Consider the following 27,897-nt stretch of genomic DNA (forward strand, 5'->3'; position numbering starts at 1 on the left):
GAAGTGGGGCTATGGCTTAAGTGGTAGAGTGCTAGCCTTGAGCTGAAGAGCTGAGGGACGGGCCCAGGCCCAGAGTCAGTCCCCACAACTAACCAAAAAAAAAAAAAAAAAGAAAGAGACAGACATAGTGGTACACACCTGTAATCTCAGCACTTAGGGGGTTCAAAAGTTCAAAGCTAGCCTGGGTAGTATAGTGAGACATTGTCTCAAAAACACTGAAATATAATAAATGTTAGGCTGCCAATGAATGAGAACACCACACGGTATTTAGGCAAGGAGAAAGGTTTCCAAACTGCTGGCTGGCCTCCAGCCAAGTTGGTAGTGCAAGTAGCTGGATAAAGGGGTGAGTCACCCCTAGGCAAGGACCTCAGAGAAGGGGGAGGTGACTGTCTCCAGGTGTGCCAGTTAACTAGGTGACACAGCTATTGGGCCAAGACTTAGCCAAGAGGAGGGAGGAATCTTCCCTGCCTTCCCAGGGCAGACCTTACAATAAGAAAATGGGAACTGAGGGCTGGAAAGGTGGCTCAGTGGTAGAGTGCTTGCCTTGCATGCATGAGGCCCTGGGTTCGATTCCTCAGCACCACATAAGCAAAAAGAAAAAGCTGGAAGTGGCGCTGTGGCTCAAGTGGTAGAGTGCTAGCCTGGACACTGCCCAGGCCCAGAGTTCAGGCCCCATGACCAGACCCCCCCCCCCCCCCCCCGCAAAAAAAAAAAGAAAATGGAAACTGATTTAAAATAACCCTAGAGGAAAGGGACTGACACAAGGAAAGGGTTTTTCTGAATTTTCTCTATATTTAGTTCTTTCGGGCACTTCCTCTTACACCTTAGGACCTCCCACCATAACGGTCTTATTTCTACTCCTGATATCCTCAGGAACCTATAGGGAAGGAAAGAAACCAGAAAGAAGCCAGGCATAATGCCATACACCTGTAATACCAGCCCTCAAGAGACTGAAACAGGAGGATTTTTGCTGGTTAATTGGAGATAAGAGTCTCATAAACTTTCCTGCCCAGGCTTGGAACCGTGATTCTCAGATCTCAGCCTCCTGATTAGTTACAATTACAGTCATGAGTCACCAGCACCCAGCTCCTGCTGTTTACCCGGCAGGTTTGGTGTGGTGCCCAGTAGGAATCAATGATATGTGCTGCACCGTAGGCAGGGTCAGGATGCAGGCAGGCATCTCTGCCCGTGGTCTTGGCAGAGTCCCCAGGCAGAGCCATCGGCCAAGACCAGGGCAGTAGGCATGGATAAGGTGGGAGAGGGCATAAGTACGGTGGCTGTAACCCCCCAGCACCAGCAGCTCCCCCTGCAGTACAGCACTTGCAGCCCCCACATGGGGGGAGGGCAGAGGAGCCAGGTGAGTCCAGCTACCAGTCTTCAGTTCATAGGCTTCAAAGCTCAGCAGGTCCCCAGTCTCCCCTAGCCCACCTGCCACATACAATCGCCCACCCACAGCAGCCATAACATGGCCAGCCCGAGGTACCCCCATAGGACTCAAAAGTGTCTCTGGCTTCTCAAGTGTGGGATCATAGTGCAACAGTGTGGCCAGGTATTGTCCAGTGCCACTACAGCCACCGCTCACATATATTTGGCCTTCTAAGACAGCAGCTGCATGGGCAAAGCATGGTGATGGCAGTGAAGGTGCTGGCCTAGGAGAGGACAAGATACAGTATCAGTAAGTAGCAGCTTCTTCTGATCTCCCTTAGTTGCCCAGACTGGCCTCAATTTGTGTGTGTGTGTGTGTGTGTGTGTGTGTGTGTGTGTGTGTGTGTGTGTGTGTGTGTGTGTGTGTGTGTGACTATTGGGTCTTTGAACTCAGGGAACGGGTGCTCTCCTGAGCTTTTCATTCAAGACTGGCACTCTACCAGTTGAGTCACCCTTCCATTTCTGGCTTTTTGTAGATTGAGTCTTTTTTTTTTTTTTTTTTTTGCCTGTTGTGGGGCCTGAACTCTGGGCCTGGGCGCTGTCCCTCAGCTCTTCAGCTCAAGGCTAGTACTCTACCATTTGAGCCACAGCACTACTTCCGGCTTTTTCTGCTTATGTGGTGCTGAGGAATGGAACCCAGGGCCTCTTGCATGCAAGGCAAGTACCCTACCACTGAGCCACCTTCCCAGCCCTAGATTAAGAGTCTTATAGGCTTTCTTGCCTGGGCTGGTTTTGAGCCTAGATTAGCATATTTTAGCCTTTCTGAGTAATCAAGATTAGACATGAGCCACCCACCAGTGCCCAGACTTGGCCTCAATCTTGAGATCCTGCCTCAGTCTCCTGAGTGCTAGGATTACATCCAGCTTCAACCCTCTTTTTTTTTCCGAAGTCTAGTTTCTCCCCACTTCTCCTTTGCCTGCTTACCTCCAGACATTGAGCTCAGGGTTATAGGTCTCCACAGAGCTAAGGGCAATACCATTGTCTCGTCCACCCAGGGCATAAAGTTGTCCATTCAATGCCACCAGAGGAAAAAAGCTCCTTGCCTGACAAAGAGGTTCCATCTCTTCCCAGCCCTCTTGACTGGGGTCCCACCTGGACACAGTGGGAGAGAGAGATGGGAAGAATGAGTCTGGGAGCCTGTGGTTGGCTGCATGAACAATTTGTCTCACCTGCCCTGCCCTGCCCTGCCCTGCCCTGCCCTCTGTTAGGCAATCTTACCTGAGAGTAGAAGCCAGAGTGTTAGAGTGGCTGTAGAAATCCTGACCTCCACACACATAGAGCTCGCATCCTGCTAGGCTGGCAGCGCCATGCCGGAAGCGCCCCGGGGCAGGCAGAGGAGGCAGCCACCCCCACTCCACAGTGCGGACCAGTCCCATACCACAGCGGAAGGCCCTGGCCCACCACACTTTACGAGATGGCTGTCTTTGAGCCATGTCGGGAGTGAGCCCATCCCCACCAATCACCACCAGTGCTCGGTCTGGCTCCCTTCTCCGCTCTTGACCTGGAATCTCAGCCTCAACCATCAGCTGATGGAGCAGGTCTGCGGGCAGAGGTGAGGGTAGCCCAGCTGCTCGCACTTTCCGAAGCTCCCTGGTAGACATGCGGCCAAAACGGACACATCGTAGCAGGGCCTTCGCGTCTGACTCCTGGGTCTCAGGGTTGGCAGCTAGCCAACGTCGTGCTGCCACAAAGGCCTCAAATTCCTCTTGCACATGTAGCTCATCGCTGTCCAGAAGGTCAGCCAGGCAGACAGCTGGCAAAGAAGGAAAAGTGGGGCACAAAGCCACGGCAGGCAGGTGGGTCAGAAGGTAGTGGCGAGCTTTTCCCCGGAGCCTTTCCAACCCAGGGGCTTCGGCAGTGGGAAGCAGGGCCAGGCAACGGGCAGGGCTGAGGCTTCGCGCCAAGGCTTTCTGACACAGATCCAGGCAAGAAGAGCTTTGATACTGCAAGGCAGCTTGGGCAGCTCTTAACAGTCCTGGCCATCGTGCCCGTACAATCCCAGAGTAGGCAAAAGAGATGAGCAGGCGCAGGTCCTGGATAGAGATGGTACGCAGAGACACCTCTGTGCCCTGGGATTCCCTCATCCCACTAAGGAGCATGGCCCTAAAGAACTCACTACCACAGGCCAGCGCTGCTCGGTGAACTGCAAGAAGAGGAGAAAGCAGAGGACTCTGTAACACTGCTAGACATAGTACTGATGTGACAGTCCCAACTTTGACCCAGTCACCAAAGACCACAGGCCAAAACTATGGCATGCACGGTAGTATCACAGGGTACTTGGATTTTGTTTTAGAGAAAGAGAGAGAGAGACAGAGAAAGAGAGAGAGAAAGTGCACTCATGTGCAATGCTCGAGCTTATGTTGGTACTGCAGCTTGAACTCAAGGATTGGGAGCTGTCCTTGAGCTTTTTCACTCAAGGCTGATGCTCTGCTTCTTGAGCTTCAACTGGACCTTGGTGGTGGATTGAAGAGAAGAGCTTACAGAGTTTCCTGCCTGGGCTGACTTCAAACCTCAATCCTCAGATCTCAGCCTCCTGAGTAAGTAGGATTACAGGTGTGAGTCACTGGTGCCCAACTTGTTAAAATGCAGGGGGGTTTTGTTTTTGTGTTTGTTTTTTTTTTTTTTAAATTTTTGTCAGTCATGGAGCTCGAATTTTGGGCCTGTGCGCTGTCCCTGAGATCTTTAGCTCAAGGCTAGGGCTCTACCACTTGAGCCACAGTACCACTTCTGGTTTTCTTGTGGTTTATTGGAGATAAAGAGTTTCACTGCTTTTCCTGCCCAGGCTGGCTTTGAACATCGATCCTCAGCTCTCAGCCTCCTGAGTAGCTAGGATTACAGGCATGAGCCACTGGTTCCAAGCATAAACTGCTCAAGACTTTTTTTTTTTGCCAGTCCTGGGGCTTGAACTCAGGGCCTGGGCACTGTCCTTAAGCCTCTTTTGGTCAAGGCTAGCACTCTACCAATTGAGCCACAGTGCCACTTCTGGCTTTTTCTGTATATGTGGTACTGAGGGCTTCATGCATGCTAGGCAAGCACTCTACCACTAAGCCATATTCCCATACCAAAATGCAGTTTTGAGGACTGAGAAGGTAGCTTTGTGGTAGAGTGTCTGGGTAGCGTGTGCAAGTCCTTTAAGGCCCATCTCCAGCACACAATAGATATACATAAATTCATACCTACTTTTATACAGCTTTCATGGACCCACCAGAGGGTTTTTGATTCAGTAAGTATGTATGAATGGAGGCCCTAGGAATTTGTGTTTTAAGTCTGGCATTGGTAGCTCATGCTTGTAATCCGGTTACTCAGGAGGGTGAGATCTCAGGATCTTAGTTCAAACCCAGGATGGACAGACAAGTCCAAGTCTTCTATACCCAATTAACCAGCAAAAAGCCAAAAGTAGAGGTATGTGGCTCAAGTAGTATAGTGCCATACTTGAGTGAAAATGCTAAGGGAGAGCAACCTGGCCCTGAATTCAAGTCTTAGTATCAGAACACACAACAACAAAAATAAATTAAAAAAAAAATTTTTTTTGAAGTGTGCTATGGCTCAAGTGGTAGAGCTCTCGCCTTGAGCTGAAGAATGCAGGGACAGCACTCAAGCCCAGAGTTCAAGCCCCACTACCAACAAAAAAATAAAATAAAAATAAATAAATAAAAGAATTTTTTTTCTTGTCTGTTATGGGGCTTGAACTCAAGGCCTGGGTGCTGTCCTTGAGCTATTTTGCTCAGGACTAGTGCTCTACTACTTTGAGCTGCAGCGCCACTTCCAGTTGTTGTTGTGTTTTTTTGTTTGTTTGTTTCCTTGTTTTTTTTGCTGGTTGTGGGGCCTGAACTCTGGGCCTGAATGCTGTCCCTCAGTTCTTCAGCTCAAGACTAGTGCCCTATCACTTGAGCCACAGCACTACTTCTGGCTTTTTCTGATTATGTGGTGCTGAGGAATCCAACCCAGGGCCTCAAGCATACAAGGCAAGCTCTGTACCACTGAGCCACCTTCCTAGGCCCACTTCCAGTGTTTGAGTGGTTAATTGGAGATGAGTCTCACAGGGACTTTTCTGCCCAGGCTGGCTTTGAACTGTAATTCTTAGATCTCAGCCTGCTGAAAAGCTAGGATTATAGGCATGAGCCACCAGCGCCTGACAGAGTTGTTAATTTTGCTGGGTATAATAAAGATATTTTGGATATATGAAAAATATTCCTGTTTTTTTTTTGTTGTTGTTGTTGGTCATGGGGCTTGAACTCTGGGCCTGAGCGCTGCCCCTCAGCATTCCAGCTCAAGGCTAGGGCTCTACCACTTGAGCTATAGCGCCACTTCTGGTTTCTGGTGGTTTATTGGAGATAAGAGTCTCATGGAGGGCTGGGAAGGTGGCTCAGTGGTAGAGCACTTGTCTTGCATGCCTGAAGCCCTGGGTTCGATTCCTCAGCACCACATAAGCAAAAACAAAAAAGCCAGAAGTGGCGCTGTGGCTCAAGTGGTAGAGCGCTAGCCTTGAGCTGAAGAGCTGAGGGACAGTGCCCAAGCCCAGAGTTCAGGCCCCACGACCAGACCCAAAAAAAAATAAAAAATAAATAAAAATGAAAAAATATAAAAGAGTCTCATGGACTCTGGGATGGCTTTGAACCGTGATCCTCATATCTCAGCCTTCTGAGTAGCTAGGATTATAGGTATGAGCCACCAGCACCTGGCTGTTCCTATTTTTATTTGTTGGCTTGGGACTGAACATGGTCTAGCTAGGTACACAATCTACCACTGAGTCACATCCCCAGTCCAAACTTTTTAAGGCACCAAATGAGAGAAATGTCATTAATTTACATTAAACTTCAGCCCAAAATAACAAGATGAAATAAATATAATGGGATACTACTACGTATATGTGACAAGTGTTTGAGTCTTTACATTTATTTATTTATTTATTTATTTGCCTGCCCTGGGGCTTGAACTCTGGGAGCTGTCCCTGAGCTCCTTTTGCTCAAGGCTAGCATACTCTACCACTTGAGCCACAGTGCCAGGTATGGCTTTTTCTGTGATTATTTAGAGATAAGAGTCCTGTCCAGGCTACTTCGAACCACAATCCTCAGATCTTAACCTCCTGAGTATCTAGAATTATAGGTCTCAGGAATCAGTGCCTAGCTCTTTACTTAATTATATGTTTGAAACACTTCATAAAAAAAAATGAAGGAAGGGCTGGGAAGGTGGCTCAGTGGTACAGTGCTTGCCTTGCATGCATGAGGCCCTGGGTTGGATTCCTCAGCACCACATAAGCAGAAAAAGCTGGAAATAGTACTGTGACTCAAGTGGTAGAGCACTAGCCCTGACCTGAGGAGCTGAGGAACAGCGCCCAGGCCCTGAGTTCAGGGCCCATGACCGACAAAAAAAAAAAAAAAAGGAAAATACTGCTAGGAGCCCTCAGGCAGGTCACAGGGACCAAGCTGCCAGTGAGACTGGTCAGTTGTGACACATATGACTCTTGTTCAAAGGGAATTCATGTTGATATAAATTTTCATGTGCCTCCCCCAAAGTAAACATCAGTGATAGTTTCTCATTATATATTGTCTGAGAAAATCTACATTCCTGAAAACAAGCTCTATATACTCTGTTCCTAAGAGTTTCAGTAATGGGTTCCAAGATACTGATGTGAATGTTTAAATCTCAAATTCTAGGAGAAATTTATAATTATGAAATTTTAGTGAGAAAGGACCATTTCTCCATCTGGTTCAATAGGAAATGATAATGAAAACCTTTGGGATTTTATTTTTTCTGGGAATCCCAGAAATTCTTTGGTTCCCAGTCATTACTCTAATGAATAGTAACAGTAACATTTTGGCTTGGAGTATGTTTGTTTTTGTTTTGTTTTGTTTTTTCATTTGTTTTGTTTTGTTTTGGTGTTCCTGGGGCTTGAATCCAGTATGCTTGAAACCAGTATACTGAGCTTTTGCTTAGCTTTTTCACTCAAAGCTGGTGTTGAACAACTTAAATCATACCTCCACTTCTCATTTTTTGTTAGTTAATTGGAGATGAGTCTCTTGGATATGTCTACCAGGGTTGGCCTGGAACCGAGATCCTCAAATCTCAGCTTCCTGAACAAGTCAGATTATACTGGTGCCCAACTTGGACATGCCTTAGAGTCTGATTTGTTCATTGGTAAAACGTAAGTCCTAAACTAGATAACTTTTAAAGTAATGCTTATGACTTTAAATTTGTATGTGTCACAAGTTGTATGTCTTGGTGTAACTTCAGGAGGCAATGTATGGCTTAGTGCAAGCAGACTAGACTAATGCATGTGGGCTGTATCTGGTTCCCATCATTAAATCATCTTTGAGTTTGATTAATGTTCCTCATTTGCTCCTAAGGACAATGGTACCCACCTCATTGCTTCTAGTGAGAATTAAGAGATGTCATCCGTAAAAATTCCTGATACTTGTTACTTCACTAAATGTTAGATTTTCTTGGGACAGTGATGAGCAGAATTAAACTAAAGTGCCTGGACTAATAGTTGTAATTTTTTTTTTTTTGCAGTATGGGGACTGAATCTCAGGCCTATCATTTGCCTCTATACTATTTGAACTGCATCCAGACCTGGTGACACCAGACTTTGTCATGAACTGCAGAACCACAGTGTGGAAGGTATTTTGGTAAAAGGACACACTAGGAGTTTTCCAAGTCATTTCTCTGCCTTTTGCTGTGTACTGAATAGAAGATTCTAAGAGGAGCCTTGGATCAACTTGCTTGAGTCCATCACTTTCTGCTTGTTCTATTGCCATGGATTGTACCCTTAACTCAGCCAGCTGGCTGGAAATTCCAGTTACTGAGCAGGAAAATGCTCAGGGCCTGAAGGGTCAATTTAAATCTGTCAGTGAGCCTAGGAAAACAACTCAACTGCGCATGTGCTGGTGAGGCACTAACCTTCACCTCAGGAAATTCTTACTGCCACAAGAATCCAAACCAGGGGGCTGGGAAGTTGGCTCAGTGGTAGAGCGCTTGCCTTGCATGCCTGAGGCCCTGGGTTCGATTCCTCAGCACCACATAAGCAAAAAGAAAAAAGCCGGAAGTGGCGCTGTGGCTCAAGTGGTAGAGCGCTAACCTTGAGCTGAAGAGCTGAGGGACAGTGCCCAGGCCCAGAGTTCAGGCCCCACGACCGGACCCAAAAAAAAAAAAAAAGAATCCAAACCAGTATGGGTGGGCTGGGATGTAGCTCAGTGATATTGCCTAGTGTGCACAAGTCCTTGGACTCTATCCTCAGCACCACAACAAAACAAGCAAGCAGGTAGGAGTATATAGCATGCAATTTGAAGCCAGTCCTGGCTGGAAAGTCCATGAGACTTTTATCTCCAATTAACCACTAAAACACCAGAAGTGAAGCTATGACTCAAGTGGTAGAGTGCTAGTCTTGAGCAAAAAAAAAAGCTCAGAAACAGTGCCCAGGCCCTAAGTGCAAGCCCCAGAACTAGAAACAAAACACTCCACAAGCAACAGACAAACAAAAACAAACCCTGCTATGGCAGAGATCAAGCCACCTGCAACTTGCACACAACATCCCAATGGTATGTACATCTGCAGAAATGTAACAAACACCCCATAGGCTCACCCCATAGCCGGTAGCCTTCGGCCTCCAGCTCCAGGTCACACCCAATACCATCCTGGTACAGGAGTTCAATGCTGTGCAGATTCTCCCTCAGCTCCTCTGCCTGGCTGAGCTTCTTCACCTTTCCAGGCTGGGCTGCAGCCTTCACTCGGGGTGCTCCCAGTGCTTCAGCAGCAGCCAGCACTTCATTCCGTGAGGCAGGGCCTAGGACTCCTTCATAGGCAAAGCTCAGCAAGGCCTCCCAACCCCCTGGGGTCACATTGAGGCTGAAGCAAGGCTGTGGACCTTTGGCATGCTTCAGCCTGCCTTGAAAGAGGCTGCTGACTGCAGCCAAGATCACTTGATGTACCCCATATACTCTTCCCCCAACTGACACCTCTTGATCCAGCAACAGCCTCTGCTCCCGCAGCCGCAGGGCTTCTGCAAAGAACTGGCTGACATGCTTCTCACTGCGCAGCTCCTCAGGCTGGGCTGCATCTTCATCATCCTCATCCTGCTCCTCTTCCTCAAGGGACAGAGCTGGAAAGGCAAGGGTACCTGGGACCAGGGGTCTGGGGCCAGGCTCTTCCAAAGGAAAGGGAAGTAACCCAGGGTCCTCACCAGGGGAAGGCGGCCAGGAAGGGGCTCTTCTTGTAGGCAAAGGGAGTCCAAGGCAATCCTTCTGCACTGGAAGGGAGGTGCACTCCAAGTCAGACTGATGATGTGTTGCCTGGGGAATGCTCATGGCCAACATTTGCTGGTTTACTACAAGTGAGTAGGCAAGAAAGAAAGGTATCTTACTACACCCAGAAAGGCCAGAACACTGTCTTCAACTCTCTGAAGTCAGTTCCTCCTTCCTGTACCACCTTCCTACCTCCACCCAAGACTGGAGTAGTGGGCACTATTCAATTCATTAGGTCTTACAGGTACAGCAAAGCATCTAAGAAATATGTGTACTGCGGATCCAGTACTCAGAATTGAATCCCTCCCATCTTTCTCCCTCCTTTTAGTCCCTCTCACAAGACACCAGCCTTCTGCTTGCTCTCTCCCTTGAGTGCCTGCTCTTGTTTGGGACTGCAGTGTACAAAGGGAACACATGGTATCCCATCAGTGCCCCCTCCCCCCCTGGCTAATTATAGCTGGCTTGGAGGCCTAAACAGTAGGCTCCCAGTGTAGGACTGTGACACCCAATCTCCTGGGTCCCGTCCTGGGATGACCCCCTTTTCTATCTGTAGGTTACAAGGGGGTTCTGAGTGAGGGGAATTTGGAAGCCAAGGAGAATCTGGGCATTGGGCAGAGTGAGCCAGGCCAAAGGGCTGGCTGGTAGTGGTGTTGAAAGGTAGCAGTGGTGGTGGTGAGATCTGCAAAGTTTAGACTATGCTGAGCTAGACAAAAAGAGGAAAATGTGTTTTGAATCAGCCCTGGGCTTGGACTGTTGACTGTTCTGTGCACAATAAAGCTGGGACCTTGAAGAAGCAAATAATACTGAAGTGAATGAAATACAAACAGCCCAGCCCAGTTCACAGAGGGCAGAAGAGAGGTGCTTAGTGAAGGGGTGGGGTTCAGGTTACAGATATAGGTGATCACCTGTCAGGGCTTCCTGCCTGTCATTAAGTGAAAACCCAAACCCTACTCTATGTCTTCAGAAGTCTAAACTTGGGCCTCTGGGTTGAAGATCAAACAGTCTGTGTGGTTGATGTCCCTGAAGTGGGATCCAGAGTTCTGGACTAGTTGGGTTGGGAGCACATAGGTATTCTTGCTTTAGGTAGAACATTAACAGCCACTCCTCTGCTGGCAATCATATCTCCTTTCTTTTCCTGAGACTTATACCTGGATAAAACCCATGGGATAGTGACATGGCATTGCAGGGAACTTCCAGGTATCATCCTTAGAAAAGGATATAAGGGAGAAAGGCAGCAATGGTCCTCCTCTCTCCTCTCCTGAAAGCCACACACAAGCCAAAGGCTGCCAAGGATAGACTTCCAGGCCTATAAAAAAAGCCAGTCCAGGCTGGATAGATTGACACAGAGGCTGTCCCTTAGGACTAAGGTGAGTGGGCTGCCATGGAATAGGGGAAGAAAATATCAGCATCCCCTCCACTTGCTATTTTCCTACTTGCAGCTTGGGTATCCTATTCCAACCCAGGCAATGTTCCCTGGGTGAATCTAGCCCACAGGCCACACTCCTCCAAATGGGTGGTTTTGTTTTGTTTGAGACAGGGTATGTAAGAGCCTAGGCTGGCTTAAAATTTGAGATTCTCTTGCCTCACTCTCCTGACTGCAGGAGATTATAGTCAGGTACCACAACGCATACCTCAAAGTGGTTTGATTGAGAGAGATATGCCATGGTGTCCTAGCTAATGAAAGGCAAGAAATGATTGGCTTCTGCACTTTCTTTCTCAGCTCAAGCATTTCAGACTTCCTTTTCTTTCTTTCTTTTTTTTTTTTTTTTGGCCACGGATCTTCAACTCTGGGCCTGGGCTCTGTCCCTGAGCTCTTCAGCTCAAAGTAAGCACGCTACTACTTGAGCCACAGTGCTATTTTTTGGTTTTCTGGTGGTTTTTACTGGAGATAAGAGTCACAGCCTTTCCTGCCCAGGCTGCCTTTTAAACTGATCCTCAGACCTCAGCCTCCTGAGTAGCTAGGATTACAAGCATGAGCCACCAGCAGCCAGCTCAGACTACTCTTGTGCCCTCCCTATAGCAAGACAGCATCTTTAATTTCCATCATGAAGTAGAACTACAATTCAAAGACATACTCATAGCCACAATTCAAAGACATACTCATAGCCAACTTCTGCCTGCCACCTCCCTACAAGGATAAAAATATTGGACCCTACTATGAGTTTCTTTTTTTTTTTTTATTGTGAAAATACTGTACAGAGGGGTTACAATTACATGGGCAAGATAGCGAGTGCATTTCTTATCAAGCATTGGAGCCTCCTTTGTTTACTTTCCCATCCCTTCCCAGCCTCCCTCCGCCCCCGTACCTAATCCTTCCCCCCCCCCCCCCCCACCAAAGTAGTAAAGTTCATTTTCGACATGACAACTTGTACTTCTCATTGTTGCAATGTGGACCCTACTATGAGTTTCTATGACACCCTGACTGCTCTTATCATTGGGAGAATAAACTCTTCTCCCTCCTTTTCCTCCTTTTTCTGTCAGTTCTGGGGCTTGAATTCAGGGCCTGGGCACTGTCCCTGAGCCTCCTTGTGCTCAAGGCTAGTTATCCACCACTTGAGCCACAGCACCACTTCCATTTTGAATTGGACTTTTCTGCTTGTGCTGACTTTGAACTGTGATCTTCAGATCTCAGCCTCCTGAGTAGCTAGGATTACAGGTGTGAGCCACCAGTGCCCAGCTAGACTAGTCTTCTATCTGGACCACCACCTACTCTCCATTAAAGCCCTGAGATTGCCCTCCTCCTTCAAGGTCAAATAGCCCACTTCTAAGTTTTGGACACACTGGCTTGGGACACCTCCTGTCATTTCAGTCATATCTGTTGTCTTGGCCAGAGGATAGTGAGACTGCCACTTCTGCAGAGGAGACACATATCAAGACACACTCCCAAGAGGCTGATCCAGAAAATTCCTGGGTCAGGACCAGAATGACCAAGTGTGCTTTGGCTGGGTCATAAGAATCATGGTAACAAACTGAAACTCAGGGTTTTCAACATTTGGGAATGTAGGTAGATGAGAGAGAATTTTGTTCCAGAAACCTTGGAGGGCACCTCTGAGAAAGGGAGAAGGGGACTGGAGGAGAATTACCTCCTATTCCACTCTGTTCAACAGATCTGCTAGATGTTCATCTGGGGAATTATCCACTACCTTAGGGTGTCTTGGATTGCTGCTCAGGCTGGCACAGGCATAAGCAAGTCAGAGTTCTCTTGTATAGTAGAAAAGGATTTAGGGGACACGGTTGAATGAATGCATTCCCATCCCTCCCCAGGGCTCACATGTTCATTATCCTGCTCTCAACTTCTGTCTTAGTAGTATGTACTGTCTCTCTTTGCCATTTCCAAAATGGCAAATTCAACACTAAAAGTCTGTTTTGTCTCTGTTATCTCTCCTAGTCCCCAGCCCTGTCAGGAATTGCTGAGATCATAAAGCAGCTCCTCTTGTGTGTATGCTCATGTGTGTGTGTCGGGAGCTTGAACTCAAGGCCTGGACTGTCCCTTAGTGTTTTTGCTTAAGGCTGGTTCTTTACCAATTAAGCCACAGCTCACTTCTAGTTTTTTGGTAGTTTATTGGAGATGTAAGTCTCATGGACTTTTCAGCTTAGCCTGAGTTGGCTTTAAACTTTGATCCTCAGATCTAAGCCTCCTTAGTAGCTGGGATTACAGCCATCAGTGCCTGGCCAGTACTCCTTTTTAAAAACTTTTTAAATTATTATAAAGGCACTATACAGTGATTACAGTTACATAAGTCAGGTAAAGAGTACATTTCTTTTGGACAATGTCACTCCTTCCAATTTTTCCTTTTCATCCCCACCTACAAGTTGTATAGTTCATTTTCAACATAGTATCTAGTGAGTTCCACTGCTGTATTTGTTTACCCTTTGTCCCTCCATTTCTGTGTTAGCACTCCTTTTATGGGAAGAGGTTGAGGAGAGGGAGCTAGAAGGTTGAGAGGGGCAGATCATAGGACAGGAGAGCTGGAGCAGTCATCTCTTTCCCACTCACATTTCTTTGGCCTTTCCTTTATTATCCATGGTATTTCATCTTCAAATCATCTTGTTCTTGACCCTCCTATCAACTACCTGCTGAGGACTCTGCTCACATACCCTAGTCAACAGCTACTGGCTTCTTTGGGTACCAAAGTGAGATAGGGGAAGCTAACTGAGAAATATATTAAAGGTAATGAATGCTTCAGAATATCACTACCTCTTGAAGAAAGGGACCTCCTTAATGTAGAGAAGTCTCAAAACAGAGCTTTTGACTTCCAACCCTGTACGTTGTTTACAAATTGACAGACTAGTCAGGCACCCTCTAAGTCCCTGTGCTGGCTAGTTTATACAACCCTTATTCTTTCTGGCTTAACCTAAGTCATTGACTCTAACCTGGGTGAAGGAATAAGGATCTTGGCTGAGTGATGCAAAGCTAAGAAAAGCTCTTCCAAACCCCATTTCCTCTGTTCTTTCATACAGAAAACATTTTCTGGGCAAATATGGTCCCACAGTGGTATGATTGAGAGGGCAGTTTCTTTGGTATGTTTTCTACATTCTTCCTGAGCCAGCCACCGGGGTCCTGGCTGGGGCCAGTATCTCTGAGGACCTCAACATGAGAAGCCTGTCTGGGCATGGAGCACACTCACTGCACCAATTTGATCCTTACATTTGTTCCCAGGATCCTGCCACAGCTATCCCTAAAGAGACCCTCCTTGATGCCCTATAGACTATTCCATCTTACTTGGGTATCTCTGCCACCATTAGTCAGGCCTTGCCTCCCGTCTCTATTCATAATGAACAGGAGCCCTGGTTTCTGTTTCCCCAAGAGACTGGGGTATAAGTGGTGAAACAAGCAAGAGTAATGTACAAGCACAGCTAGCTCCCCACCTCCATCTCCCTACAACTCATCTCTCTTCATGAATTGTAATGATCTTTATCAAAGTTGATCCTACCTGCCTTGCACCACACACTTCTGTTCCCACCCTTGGACACTGGTGGTACTTAAACAGCACCTGCTAAGGGGGGGGGTGCCATTCTTCCCTAAAGGAACATGGATCCTCTATCTTATTTCTAGGCTCCCATATGGCTAGATGCTTCAGGAAGCAGTACTGACATGTGACTGGGCCTGGGTGCTGTTTCCTAAGCTCTTCAGCTCAAGGCTAGCATCTACCACTCAAGCATTCTACCACTCAAGCCACAGCACCACTTCTGGTTTTCTGGTGGTTAATTAGAGATAAGAATCTCAGATTTTCCTGCTCAGGCTGAGTAGCTAGAATTATAGGCTTGAGCCACTGGCATTTGACTGGCTTATTCTTCTATCCTTTTCTTCCTATAGCTTCTTCAACTCTTCCCTTTGTGCTTTCTACTCTCCTGCCTCTCAAGAGGAACTGCAGATTCCCATTTTCTTTTTCCCTCTCCCTAGGACCCTGTTGTTGACCACATGCTTTTTTTTTTTTGGGTCTGGTCGTGGGGCCTGAACTCTGGGCCTGGGTGCTGTCCCTCAGCTCTTCAGCTCAAGGCTAGCGCTCTACCACTTGAGCCACAGCGCCACTTCCGGCTTTTTTCTTATGTGGTGCCGAGGAATCAAACCCAGGGCCTTGAGCATGCAAGGCAAGTACTCTACCACTGAGCCACCTTCCCAGCCCCGACCACATGCTTTCTTATAGGATAAATGGTACCCTATCACTGGCTTTTTTGGGAATGACCAAGGGCTTCTACAGGGTTATCTGTTCACCTTCCTCATTGCTGTAGACTTCATGATGATTGGTGAGTACTGCCCACCCTGCCCTCTGCATTGGACACTTACTTTTTTTCTTATGCCCTCACAGTCCTATCTGTGGTTTTCAAGGCATGATCCTAAAGCCTCCTTTCCCTCTCCCCAATCGTTAGACAAAACTGTCTCCTAACTTGGTGGTGGGTTGTGTGTGAGGTGGAGTAGAGTAGGGAGTACGGAATGGAGCAGATAGTGGAAGCTAGGATATATCCTTGACCTTCCAGAGCTGGATGCCATCACACTAGTCTCCAAGGAGCCCCTAAAATCATCTAGTCCCTCCCAAAGCTGAGCTGAACACCACTGTCCCTATGCCATCATCAACCTCAGCTATTTCTATGCCTCCTTTACCCAGGTTGGTCTGTATGGGGTTGGGTCCAAGGCTGAGTCCAGTAGGGCAATTGGGAGTAATCACTGGAGTACAAAAGTGCAAGAGTATCACAGCTGAACAAGGTATGGGCTGTATTTGCTTTCCTCTGCAGGCTGGCACCCTTCTTTCTGCTGGTACAGTCCCAGGCTCTTCCTGACTCTCTGCTCTGCCTGCTTATCATGTTCCTCCTCACATGGTGGGCAGCACTTCATCACTGTGTTGCTCACCCTTCTGCTGGTTGTCTATACAATCTACAAGAAACCTGATGAGAAACGAGGCAGGTAATAAGGGAGTAAGGAAGTGAGATACAGAAGGAGGCTGATTCCTGTAAGACTGACACCACGGCCCCGCCCCCAAACCCCCATTTCCTAGCCAGAAGTCACAATCAAACCCCCTCGAGTCATCCTATACCACTCTTTCCTGAACTATGGCTCTTCTGTCTGGGAGGGCACCTGCCACATGGCACTGTCCCACTTACTGAGCCTCCAAGAGCAGGACCATCTCAGAAACTTTGGTAAAGATCTCTCAATCATAGGTTGAAACTAGTGGCCTGTAGGCTGGAGCTTGCCAGCAAATATGTTTTGTTCAGATTAAACAAAATTTTAAAAATAAAAATCCAACATTAAAATTCCAAACAGTTGGCTGGGAAGGTGACTCAGTGGTTAGAGTGCTTGCCTTGCATGAATGAGGCCTTGGGTTCGATTCCTCAGCATCACATAAACAAGAAAAGCTGGAAGTGGACTCTGTGACTCATATGGTAGGGTGCTAGCCTTGGGCTGAAGAGCTGAGGGACAGTGCCAGGGCCTAGAGTTCAAGCTCCTTGACCGACAAAAAATAAAAATTTTTTAAAAAAATCCAAATAACTGCGGCTGGGAAGGTGGCTCAGTGGTAGAGCGCTTGCCTTGCATGCCTGAGGCCCTGGGTTCGATTCCCCAGCACCACATAAGCAAAAAGAAAAAAAGCCGGAAGTGGTGCTGTGGTTCAAGTGGTAGAGTGCTAGCTTTGAGCTGAAGAGCTGAGGGACAGCGCCCAGGCCCAGAGTTCAGGCCCCAGGACCGGACCCCCCAAAACAATAATATTCAAAAAAAAATCCAAACAATTATGTGGTAATTCTAGGACTCTACATGACACACTTAGCTGGAACGGATTAACTGCCATCTCATTAGGTGAGGTTGATGCTTTCTGGTTTGCCATAGTTGATCTTCTTTATTCTTTGCTACTGCATGACGGCTTCTTACAGACTATTTATGTATTTGGTGCTGGTACTGGGGTTTGAACTCAGGGGCTGAGCACTGCCCCTTATCTTTTTTGTTCAAGGCTGGTGTTCTACCACTTGGTCGACAGATTCACTTTGGCTTTTTTTGCTGGTTAACTGGAGATGAGTCTCATGGACTTTTCTGCCCAAGCTGTCTTTGAGTCATGATCCTTAGATCTCAGCTTTCTGAGTAGCTAGGATTACAGTATGAGTCCTGCAGACTTTTGAGTTCTCAAGACATATTCATAGAAGGAAATCAGGAAAGGACAGTAGAAAAGGCAAGGGGATAGAAGAGACAAGCAGAGAGGACAAGAGGACAGTGTGTAAACTCAGTAAGCCTGAAGAACAGTGAGAAATCAGGATGCTTTAAAGGAGTCAGTCCCTACCCTACATACGTTAAAACTGAAATGCCTATTAAGAAGCTGGGTACTGGTGGCTCTTGCCTATAATCCTAGCTACTCAGGAGACTGTGATCTGATATCATAGCTTGAAGTCAGCACTAGCTGGAAAGTCTATGGAACTCTTAACTGATTAACCATCAAAGCGAGACGCAGAGGCCAGTTATTGGTGCATACACATATAAGCATCCAAGTGGTGCCAATTTGCATCTTAATATTCAGAAATTCAGGTTGGAGTCATTCACATCAAAGTGGTATCTGTACAAGACTTGATGAAATCCCCATAGACACATATGATAACAGCATCTGACACTATGCTCTGGGGAATTCAGACTAGACATGAGAAACCAGCAAAGCAAAGTATAGTCAGTAAGGAAGCAGAGCAGAAAAATATATTGTAAAGCCAGTATTTAAAAGATGGAGTGTCAAATGCAACTGCTAGTTTGCACTTTGAAGCATATTTGCCATCAGATTTAGCTAAGACCAAGTATGCAGTGACAATAATAAGAATGGTTCTGATGGAGATTTAACAAAAAATTGGAAAAGAAGAACTGGAAACAATTAAGTTTTGCTATAAAGTAGAGCAGGAAGAAAAAGGAAGGAGAGCTGGGTACCAGTGGCTCACGCCTGTAATCCTAGCTACTAAGGATGCTGAGATCTGAGGATCAAGGTTCAAAGCCAGCCTGGGTAGGAAAGTCCATAAGATTCTTATCTCCAATAACCCACCAGAAAACCAGAAGTGGCTCTGTGACTCAAATGGCAGAGCGCTAGCCTTGAGCTGAAGAGCTGAGAGACAGCACCCAGGCCCAGAGTTCAAGCCCCATGATGACAAAAAAAAAAAAAAAAGGAATGGGAAATGGATCAATAGGGCATTACTTGTAATATTGTAAAAATATGCTGATGACAAGAAAAACACTAGAGAAGAGGGGTTAGGCATTAGGGTACATGCCTATAATCCCAGCTATATGAAAGCAGAGATAGGAAGATTATTGTTTGAGGCCAGCCTTGGCAAAAGAAGTTATCAAACCTATCTCCAAAAAAAAAAATGTGGGAGAGGGGGGACCAAGATGGCGACGGGGCAGTAGGGAAACGCCACAGCTCTCTCCAACCAAAAAGAGAGTTCGAGTTCCAACGTTTAATCTCCCCAAGAGACCGACAACAACAAAAAGACGAACACTCAGAGAAAAACCAGAGGTGGAAAATAACAAAAAAAAGAAAGAGAGGAAAAGAAGAATTTCAGAACAGAGAAGAGCGAAGACCCCTCCCCCAACCTTTACTGGCCGCGCGGCAGTGCGCCAAGCCGCCGGCCAGCCGGCCCGGCGGGGGCTGCCGGAGCCACAGAGACACAGGGGGCTGCTTGCAGATCACCAGGTACCGGATTGCAGAACAGCGGATCGCCAGGAACAGAGAAACCTACCAGCCGGGAGTCTCCAGGAGGATCCCACCCCACCCATCACTCTCCACCGGAGCGGAGAGGCTCCATCCCGCCAAAGCCGCCCGGCACCAGCAGCGCCACAAAGGGACCTGTCTGCAGACCCACCCGCCCAATCGCGATCGCAACGACCCGGCGGGGGGCCGCCCAACCCAGCCCGCAACCACCCCAACTGAACTCGGACTGCAACAACAACTGACGGACTGCAACAACAACTGACGACCTACAGGGTGAGTACCCATCAGGGGACAGGGAATCCATCAAGGGAGACCAGAGCTGGAGGGAATCCCCAGACCCTGACCTAGACTCCCTACCCCAACACCCGGACCACAGGACCCACTAAAACTGGGAACTGTTCGAGAGCTCCACCAGCCGGTAGAGCACACTCTGCTGGCCAGGCCAGAGCAAGAGCGCCCCTGGAAGGGAACTTAAATGCTCAAGCCAGGAACAGTGCCCCTGGGTCAAGACTACCAACAGTAGAAGAAATTTGAACTGTGTCCTCCAGGCTGCATAACCAAGGTGGTATACACATTAGCACAGGCCTAACGAGCGCGCTCCAGGCTGGGGCCGGAACCAGGCCAGGGGACCGGCGCCTGAACAAAGCAAAAAGGGTCAGAAGTGGGGCTGTGGCTCAAATGGTAGGGTGCCAGCCCTGAGCTGAAGAGCTGAGGGACAGCACCCAAACCTAGAGTTCAAGCCCACAACCAGCCCAAAACAAACAAACAAAAACACATCAGGAGCCCATAGCAGACTCCAGTATTTGGGAGAGTGCATCCAGAGCATCTGATCTTCCCAAGAGCACCCGCAGGAGCAAACACAAGCAGTCCAGGCTGCTCAACCCTTCCAAAGGCGGGAATTGCTACAGCAGAGAGCTGAGAATCCTAAGTGAATAGCAGCTGGAAATAGGCTCCCAACAGAATCCAGATCAGGCACAGACTCTCTCTACCAATACAGAATCAGCAACCAAGCAAAGACAGACACACCAAAACAAGATTGAAGAGCAGTCTCCTGAACCCCCATGCGAAAATCACAGAGAAAAATCACAAGGTTTACCACTACCCAGGACAGCAAGCTCACCTCAAAAGCCAGCAGCCACGCAGGGGAGAGCCCCAGTGGGAGCAAAGCAGGAATGGAAGACAAAAACTACATCCAAGGGTTGCTGGAGGCAATGACTCAAGAAATAAAGCGAGAAATGGATCAGAAATTGAAAGAGCACAAGGATGAACTATCAAAAGATATACAGGACATCAAACAAAAATTGGATGCAAAAATAGAAGCTGCACAAACCTCAGTAAGAAGTGAGATAAACGCCAAATTAGAGGTAATGCATACTGATCTCACCTCATTGAGAGGTGAGATCAGTACTCTGAGAACCAACATTGAATCCATAAAGGGATCCATTTCCACCATGCAAACCACAATAGAAGCCACGGTCAACAGAGTGAATGAAATGGAAGGTAGAGTGTCAGATACAGAAGACAGAATACACCAACTGGACCAAAAAGTGACAGATATGGAAAAATCACTCAAATTAAACCAAAGGGAAATTCAAGAGCAAGCAGATAATGCTAAAAAATTTAACCTTCGCATAATCGGAGTGGACGAAGGTGAGGAATTCCAGAGCAAGGGAATGCAACACCTATTTAACAAGATAGTCAATGAAAATTTTCCCCACCTCAAAAACGACCATCTTAACTACATCACAAAAGCTTATCGAACACCCAACAAGCAAGATCCCAGGAGAAACACTTCTAGGCACATAATAGTAACAATGATGGATCTGAATAATAAGGAAACAATCCTGCATGCAGCAAAAATGAAGAAGGAGCTATACTACAACGGGAAAAAAATTAGAATCACTGCAGATCTCTCCACACAAACAATGAATGCAAGAAAAGCCTGGGAAAGCACCATACGAGCCCTGAGAGCCAATAACTGCCAACCCAGACTGATATACCCGGCAAAGCTAGCATTCACATTCGATGGAGAACTGAAAACTTTTAATAGCAAAGAAAAACTAAATGAATACATAAACATTAAGCCAGCATTACAAAGAATTCTAAGAGGGGGGACACAACCTGAAGAAAGCAACCAGGAACTGGGACCTGCCCCAAACAGGCATTACTCAAAGTCTAACTGAGCAAGCACAGGAGGAAAGGAAAGAAGAAAAACTTAGGAAAACGGAATGGCAGGGACAACAATGCATCTCTCTATACTTTCTCTTAATATAAATGGGCTGAATTCGCCAATTAAAAGAAAACGAACTGAGGACTGGATCAGAAAACAAGACCCATCCATCTGTTGCCTTCAGGAGACCCACCTCTCAGCCAAACATACAAACAAACTCAGAGTGAAGGGGTGGAAAAGGATCTACCAATCAAATTCCCCCAATAAGAAAGCAGGTGTAGCTATCCTGATATCTGACAAAATAAACTTTTCATTAAAATCAGTACAGAAAGACAAGGACGGACACTACATATTAATAAAGGGAACAATCCAAGAGGAGGATATAACCATCATCAACTTATATGCCCCAAATATTGGTGCACCCAGATATGTTAAACAAATGCTCTCAAACTTACAGAATAAAATAGATCCCAATACGATAATACTAGGAGACTTTAACACGCCACTCTCACCAAAGGACAGGTCTACCAACCAGAGGATTGGTAAAGAAGCTACCGAATTAAGTGAGGCCATACTTCAAGTGGAATTAACTGACATCTACCGAGTATTTCACCCTAAAACAACACAGTACACATTCTTCTCAGCAGCTCATGGAACTTTCTCCAAAATAGACCATATCATAGTTCATTCAAGGAACTTAAGCAAATACAAAGGGATCGACATAATCCCCTGTATCCTATCTGACCACAGTGGAATCAAGCTAGCTCTCAATAACAAAGCATACCGCAGAAATTTCTCTAATACATGGAAATTGAACAGCACACTCCTTAACAAGGCCTGGGTAACAGAAGAGATCAGAGAAGAAATAAAGCATTTCCTAGAACTCAATGAAAATGAAAACACCTCACAAAGAAACTTGTGGGACACAGCAAAAGCAGTCCTGAGGGGCAAATTTATTGCCCTCAGTGCCCACATCAAGAGAATGGAGACAGACCAAGTAAATAATCTCATGTTGCAACTAAAACAGCTAGAAAAACAAGAAAAAATGGGACCTAAAGCTACTAGACGAAGCCAGATAACCAAATTGAGAGCAGAGATTAACCAATTAGAAAATCAGAAAACCATAACCAAAATAAACCAAACAAAAAGCTGGTTCTTTGAAAAAATAAACAAAATTGATGGCCCGTTGGCAAGATTAATTAAAAAAAGAAGAGAGGAAACCCATATTAATAGGATTAGGGATGCCACGGGAAACATCACAACACGCACCCAAGATATCCAAACAATTCTAACAGACTACTTTCAAAAGCTATACTCTCTAAAGGAAGAAAATCTGGCGGAAATGGATGCATTTTTAGAGAAATACAAGTTACCCAAACTGAGCAAAGAAGAAGTTAACCAATTAAATAAGCCAATATCCTATAATGAGATACAGGAAGCTATCAAAAGTCTTCCAACAAAAAAAAGCCCAGGACCAGATGGATTCACAGCAGAATTCTATAAGACCTTTAAAGAAGAACTAATACCCATACTCCTCAAGCTCTTCAGAGAAACAGAGAAGGAGGGAGCTATCCCAAACTCATTCTACGAAGCCAATATCACACTCATCCCCAAACCAGGCAAAGACCCAACCAAAAAGGAGAATTACAGGCCAATCTCCTTGATGAACACAGATGCAAAGATCCTTAACAAGATTCTAGCTAACAGAATCCAGAAACACATAAAAAAAATAATACACTATGATCAGGTAGGCTTCATCCCAGAGACACAGGGATGGTTTAACATACGTAAGTCAATAAATGTAATCCAGCATATCAACAGAGCCAAGGTCAAGAATCACATGATTATCGCCACAGATGCAGAAAAGGCCTTTGATAAAATTCAACATTCATTCATGCTAAAAGCTCTGGAGAAAATAGGAATAGAAGGAACATTTCTAAAAACAATAAAAGCCATTTATGACAGACCAATAGCCAATATTATACTTAATGGGGAAAAGCTACAACCAATCCTCCTAAAAACAGGAACAAGGCAAGGATGTCCACTGTCTCCACTCCTCTTCAACATAGTCCTAGAACCCTTAGCCAGGGCAATAAGGCAAGAAAAAGACATTAAAGGGATCCGCATAGGGAAAGAAGAAGTGAAACTATCCCTTTTTGCAGACGACATGATACTATACCTCCACGATCCCAAAAACTCCATCCCCAAACTTTTAGAAATCATAAGTCACTTCGGCAAAATAGCAGGATACAAAATAAACCCACAAAAATCAGTTGCCTTCCTATACACTGATAACGCACAGGAAGAGAGGGAAATAAAGGGAGCAACCCCATTCACAATAACCTCCCAAAAAATAAAATATTTAGGAATTAACCTAACCAAAGATGTAAAAGAACTATTTAATGAGAACTATAAAAAGTTAAAGAAAGAAATTGCAGAAGACACTAGGAAATGGAAAGACCTCCCATGCTCCTGGATAGGCCGACTTAATATAGTAAAGATGGTGATACTTCCAAAACTAATATACAAATTCAATGCAATTCCTATTAAAATCCCAATGACGTACATCACTGAAATACAGAAAACAGTCCAAAAATTTATATGGAACAACAAAAGACCTAGAATAGCCAAAACAATTCTAGGGGATAAAGACAATATGGGAGGGCTATCCATGCCGAACTTCAAACTCTACTACAGAGCTATAATCACAAAGACAGCATGGTACTGGCACAAAAACAGACCCGAAGACCAATGGAACAGAATAGAAGATCCAGATATAAATCCACAGGCCTACAGCCAGCTGATATTCGACAAAGGAGCCAAAGACATACAATGGAAGAAACACAGCCTCTTCAACCGCTGGTGCTGGGAAAACTGGGCAGCCACATGCAGAAAACTAAAAGTGGACCCCAGCCTATCACCATGCACCAACATCAACTCAAAATGGATTAAAGACCTTAACATTAAACCTGAATCTCTGAAACTACTGCAGGACAGAGTAGGAGAGACACTTGAACTAATAGGCACAGGAAGGAACTTCCTGAACAGAGTCCCAGGGTCACAACAAGTTGGAGAGAGACTCGACAAATGGGACTACCTTAAAATAAAAAGCTTCTGCACAGCTAAATCTATCGCAACTAAGCTAGAAAGACAACCAACTAATTGGGAAAAAATATTTACCAGCAATATATCAGACAAGGGGTTAACATCCTGTATATACAGGGAACTCAAGAAACTAATCCCTCCCAAACCTAACAAACCAATTACTAAATGGGCAAGGGAACTAAAGAGGGACTTCTCAAATGAAGAAATAAAAATGGCAAAGAAACACATGAGGAAATGTTCATCATCCCTGGTGGTGAAGGAAATGCAAATAAAGACAACCCTGAGATACCACCTTACCCCAGTCAGAATGTCCCACATCCACAAATCAGCCAACGACAAATGCTGGAGGGGATGTGGAGAAAGAGGAACCCTATTACACTGCTGGTGGGAATGTACACTTATACAACCACTTTGGAAAGCAGTCTGGAGGGTCCTTAGAAAGCTAAAGATTGACCTCCCTTACGACCCAGTCATACCACTTCTAGGCATCTACCCTGAACAACAGGAACCAATATACAAGGACACGTGCACCTCCATGTTTATTGCAGCACTGTTCGCAATAGCTAGGATATGGAAACAACCTAGGTGCCCCACCACAGATGAATGGATCCAAAAATTGTGGTATCTATACACAATGGAATATTATGCAGCCATTAGAAATGACAAAATAATGGCATTTGCAGGGAAATGGATGGAGCTAGAAGGAATCATGTTGAGCGAGGTAAGCCAAGAACGAAGAGACAAACGGTACATGGTCTCCCTCATAAGTGGATGCTAAATCCAAAAGGTTAGGTGATACGACAAAACTAACAGGACTTAAGAAACAAAGAACTCCCGCTCATCTGGTTGAACCACTACTAAATATCCTCATGCTGCTGATCACAAATATGGTACATAACATGTGAACACTGTTATATATTACAGACTGTGGTAGACAATTTGCTCCAGGGAAGTTAGAATGAACTTGTGACTTTGAAATTATGTAATCATTTAATCACAATCAAAAAAAAAAAAAAAAAAGAACCTCGGGGAAGGGAGGGAGGGAGGGGATGGTAGGGGGAAAACAATGGAGGGGGTAACAATGTTCAAGAGGAAGTGTACTCATAACCTCACTCATGTAACTGTAACCCTCTGTATAGTAGCTTTACAATAAAAAAAAAAAAAAAAAAGGAAAAAAAAAAAAAAAAAAAAAAATGTGGTAGAGCATATCTGTCTGTGCTCCCAGCTACACAGAAGGCATCAGTAGATTTAGTCTGAGGTTGGCCCTAGGAAAAAGTACAAGACTTCATCTGAAAAATAACTTTTAAAAAACCAAAAGGATGGGGCTGGGAAGGTGGCTGGCTCAGTGGTAGAGTGCTTGCCTTGCATGCGTGAGGCATGCCGAGATCCCCAGATCTTAGCCTCCTGAGTAGCTAGGATTACAGGCGTGAGCCACTGGCGCCCGGCGAGGATCACAGTTCAAAGCCAGCCCGTGTACGAAAGTCCGTGAGCCTCTTATCTTCAATAAACTACTAGAAAACCGTAATTGGCGCTGTGGCTCAAGTGGTAGAGCGCTCGCCTTGAGCTGAAGAGTGCAGGGACAGCGCCCAAGCCCAGAGTTCAAGCCCCACGACCGACCAAAACAAAAACAAAAACAAAAGGACTGGGTTGCAGCTCAAGCAGTTGAGTCTGCTTAACAAATGTGAGGCTCTAAGCTCAATTGCTAGTACTGCCAAAAAAACTGGGAAAAAAAAACCAAAAACGATGGAGAACTTTGACCCATACCTTTACAAGATAGAGGCTAAGATCTACACAAGCCTGTGGGCAGGTGCATGGCATATGGGTATTATTTCTCACTCGGGACACCAGTAACATTTTAGCAGTCTCTTGAATGCTTTCCTATGCATTTTAGGATATTTTACAGCATCCTGGACTTCTTATAAGCAGAATTCCCACCTAGTTTTCATAACCAAATACCTTCTGAGAGCAAAGCTAGCCCCAGCTGAGATGTTGTGGGATTTAGTGGCAGAATGGACAGCAAAGCACACACAGATGATGGAAAGTGGTCAGATTAGCAGTAGGAGCTTGCAAATATGTTCTCATTGTTTCCAGTTCTCACTGAAAAATGAACCAAGGTTAAGGGCAAGAACATGGAGGGAGATATTGAACATGTGAGGGTCAGAAGATAGGAGACAGTTATCAAAAAAGAGGGCAAGTGAAAGGATTAAGGAGATGGAATGTTGCTGGGTGGCAAAAAGGACCCACTGTGGTAACAGGGTGATGAATTTCAAGTAAGATCAGTCAGCATGACTATGCTTTGCTCACCCTTTCAGCCACATGGATCTGGGTAGAAAGTAGGTGATTAAGATTACTAGAAGGGCTGGGAAGGTGGCTCAGTGGTAGAGTGCTTGCCTTGCAGAACCACATAAGCAGAAAAAGCTGGAAGTGGCGCTGTGGTTCAAGTGGTAGAGTACTAACCTTGAGCTGAAGAGCGGGGGATGGCACCCAGGCCCACAGTTCAGGCCCCATGACCAGAAAAAAAAAAAAAGACTACTAGAAGTGAAGCAGGGAGACGGAAGTAAATGTATGCAGTAAAATGAAGGTCCTGGAGAAGAGAATGCTGGATTTAGCATACAGGATGGAATAATCTGGAAAGGGGGAGGGGGAGCAAATGGCAGGAGAGCAGAATGTTTGATACAGGGGAGAGGAATTATCTGTCTAGAATATGACTGAAGGAATGAATGACTAAGGTGGATATCAAGGGGATGACTTACATGGACACTGAAATCAAGACTTACTACAAGAGTGTTGTAATTGTGGCAGTCCAATGCTGCAGGGGTATTAGGGATGAGGAGGAAAGGCCAGCAAATAGTATAATAAGGACAGCCAGGCGCTGGTGGCTCACGCCTGTAATCCTAGCTACTCAGGAGGCTGACATCTGAGGATTGCAGTTCAAAGCCAGCCCGGGCAGGAAAGACCGTGAGACTCCTATCTCCAATAAACCACTAGAAAACTTGAAGTGGCGCTGTGGTTCAAGCGGTAGAGCGCTCGCCTTGAGCTGAAGAGCTGAGGGATAGCGCCCAAGCCCAGAGTTCAAGCCCCACAACTGACCACCCCCCCCAAAAAAAGAAAAGAAGGACATCTGTACCACCTACAGGCCTAGTGTACAAAGGGTATAGACATCACCACTACCATCACAGTAGTGACAAGAAAAGCTGAGTTTTCATAAAAATCAGGTTTTCTTTGAAAGACTGTGAAGGGAATATTAAAAGGATTTATGGAATTTTGCAAACAAATGGCTATTAGCTCCAGTAAGCACCAAAGTTTCAGAAGTTTCCATTTTAGAAGACAGGTAGATGGGAATAAAAAAAAAAAGTAGTTGGAGAGAACATGGTTACCATAGTGTAAAAGATAACTTGTAGCTCATCCTTCTACAGGCAAGATACAGAGCATGTTGTGATTGGTTAGGGTGCTGCTGGAAGAAGGGAGAGTACAACTTGTATACAAGTATGCCGGAGGAAGTGTATGAAGGAGGGGTAGTCTTTCTCTTGTTAACATTTGACCTATCTCCAGGAGCAAAGTCCTATCTATTTCAAAGAATTTAAATGAGACAAACAGGGGCTGACACTAACATACTATTAGTTATAATACAATTACTGTTAATGGTGTGTTAAAATCTTTCCCATCATGCTTTGCTGCTGAACAGTAACCTCCAAGACTTACCTGTAATGTTAGCCATAGCTCTGACTCTTTATCCACTGATCCCATCAGTAAGAACTTATCCAGTTTGGGTTCCATATTGGTCCTCCACAAC

At 45.8% G+C, this 27,897-nt stretch overlaps 1 protein-coding gene across 2 annotated transcripts; it reads right to left on the bottom strand.

Annotated features, from left to right (window-relative positions):
* Window positions 1-763: 763 nt before the first annotated feature.
* On the bottom strand, window positions 764-27,891 carry Klhl33 (kelch like family member 33). Of its 2 annotated transcripts, XM_042701072.1 has the most exons (6): window positions 27,807-27,891; window positions 9,605-9,748; window positions 9,008-9,523; window positions 2,644-3,568; window positions 2,350-2,517; window positions 764-1,649 (listed from the first exon to the last, which is right to left on the bottom strand). In XM_042701072.1, exons 1-6 carry the CDS (start codon window positions 27,820-27,822, stop codon window positions 1,097-1,099), a joined length of 2,322 nt encoding a protein of 773 aa, XP_042557006.1. In that variant the 5' UTR covers window positions 27,823-27,891; the 3' UTR covers window positions 764-1,096. The 2 variants fall into 2 exon arrangements, with proteins under 2 accessions (XP_042557006.1, XP_042557004.1); XM_042701070.1 differs by having other exon boundaries at window positions 9,008-9,748.
* Window positions 27,892-27,897: the final 6 nt, after the last annotated feature.

Source organism: Dipodomys spectabilis, unplaced genomic scaffold (assembly GCF_019054845.1).
Source record: "Dipodomys spectabilis isolate Male_0828 unplaced genomic scaffold, ASM1905484v1 ptg000286l, whole genome shotgun sequence".
Taxonomy (NCBI): Eukaryota; Metazoa; Chordata; class Mammalia; order Rodentia; family Heteromyidae; genus Dipodomys; species Dipodomys spectabilis.

Bases quoted from the DNA above. Each gene is read 5' to 3' on its own strand.
- Klhl33 (XM_042701070.1), bottom strand. The intron at 3,569-9,007 runs GTGAGCCTATGG...CTCTTCTTGCAG, and splicing joins CGAAGGCTACCGGCTATGGG to TTCACCGAGCAGCGCTGGCC. The intron at 1,650-2,349 runs GTAAGCAGGCAA...GTCCTCTCCTAG, and splicing joins CCTGAGCTCAATGTCTGGAG to GCCAGCACCTTCACTGCCAT.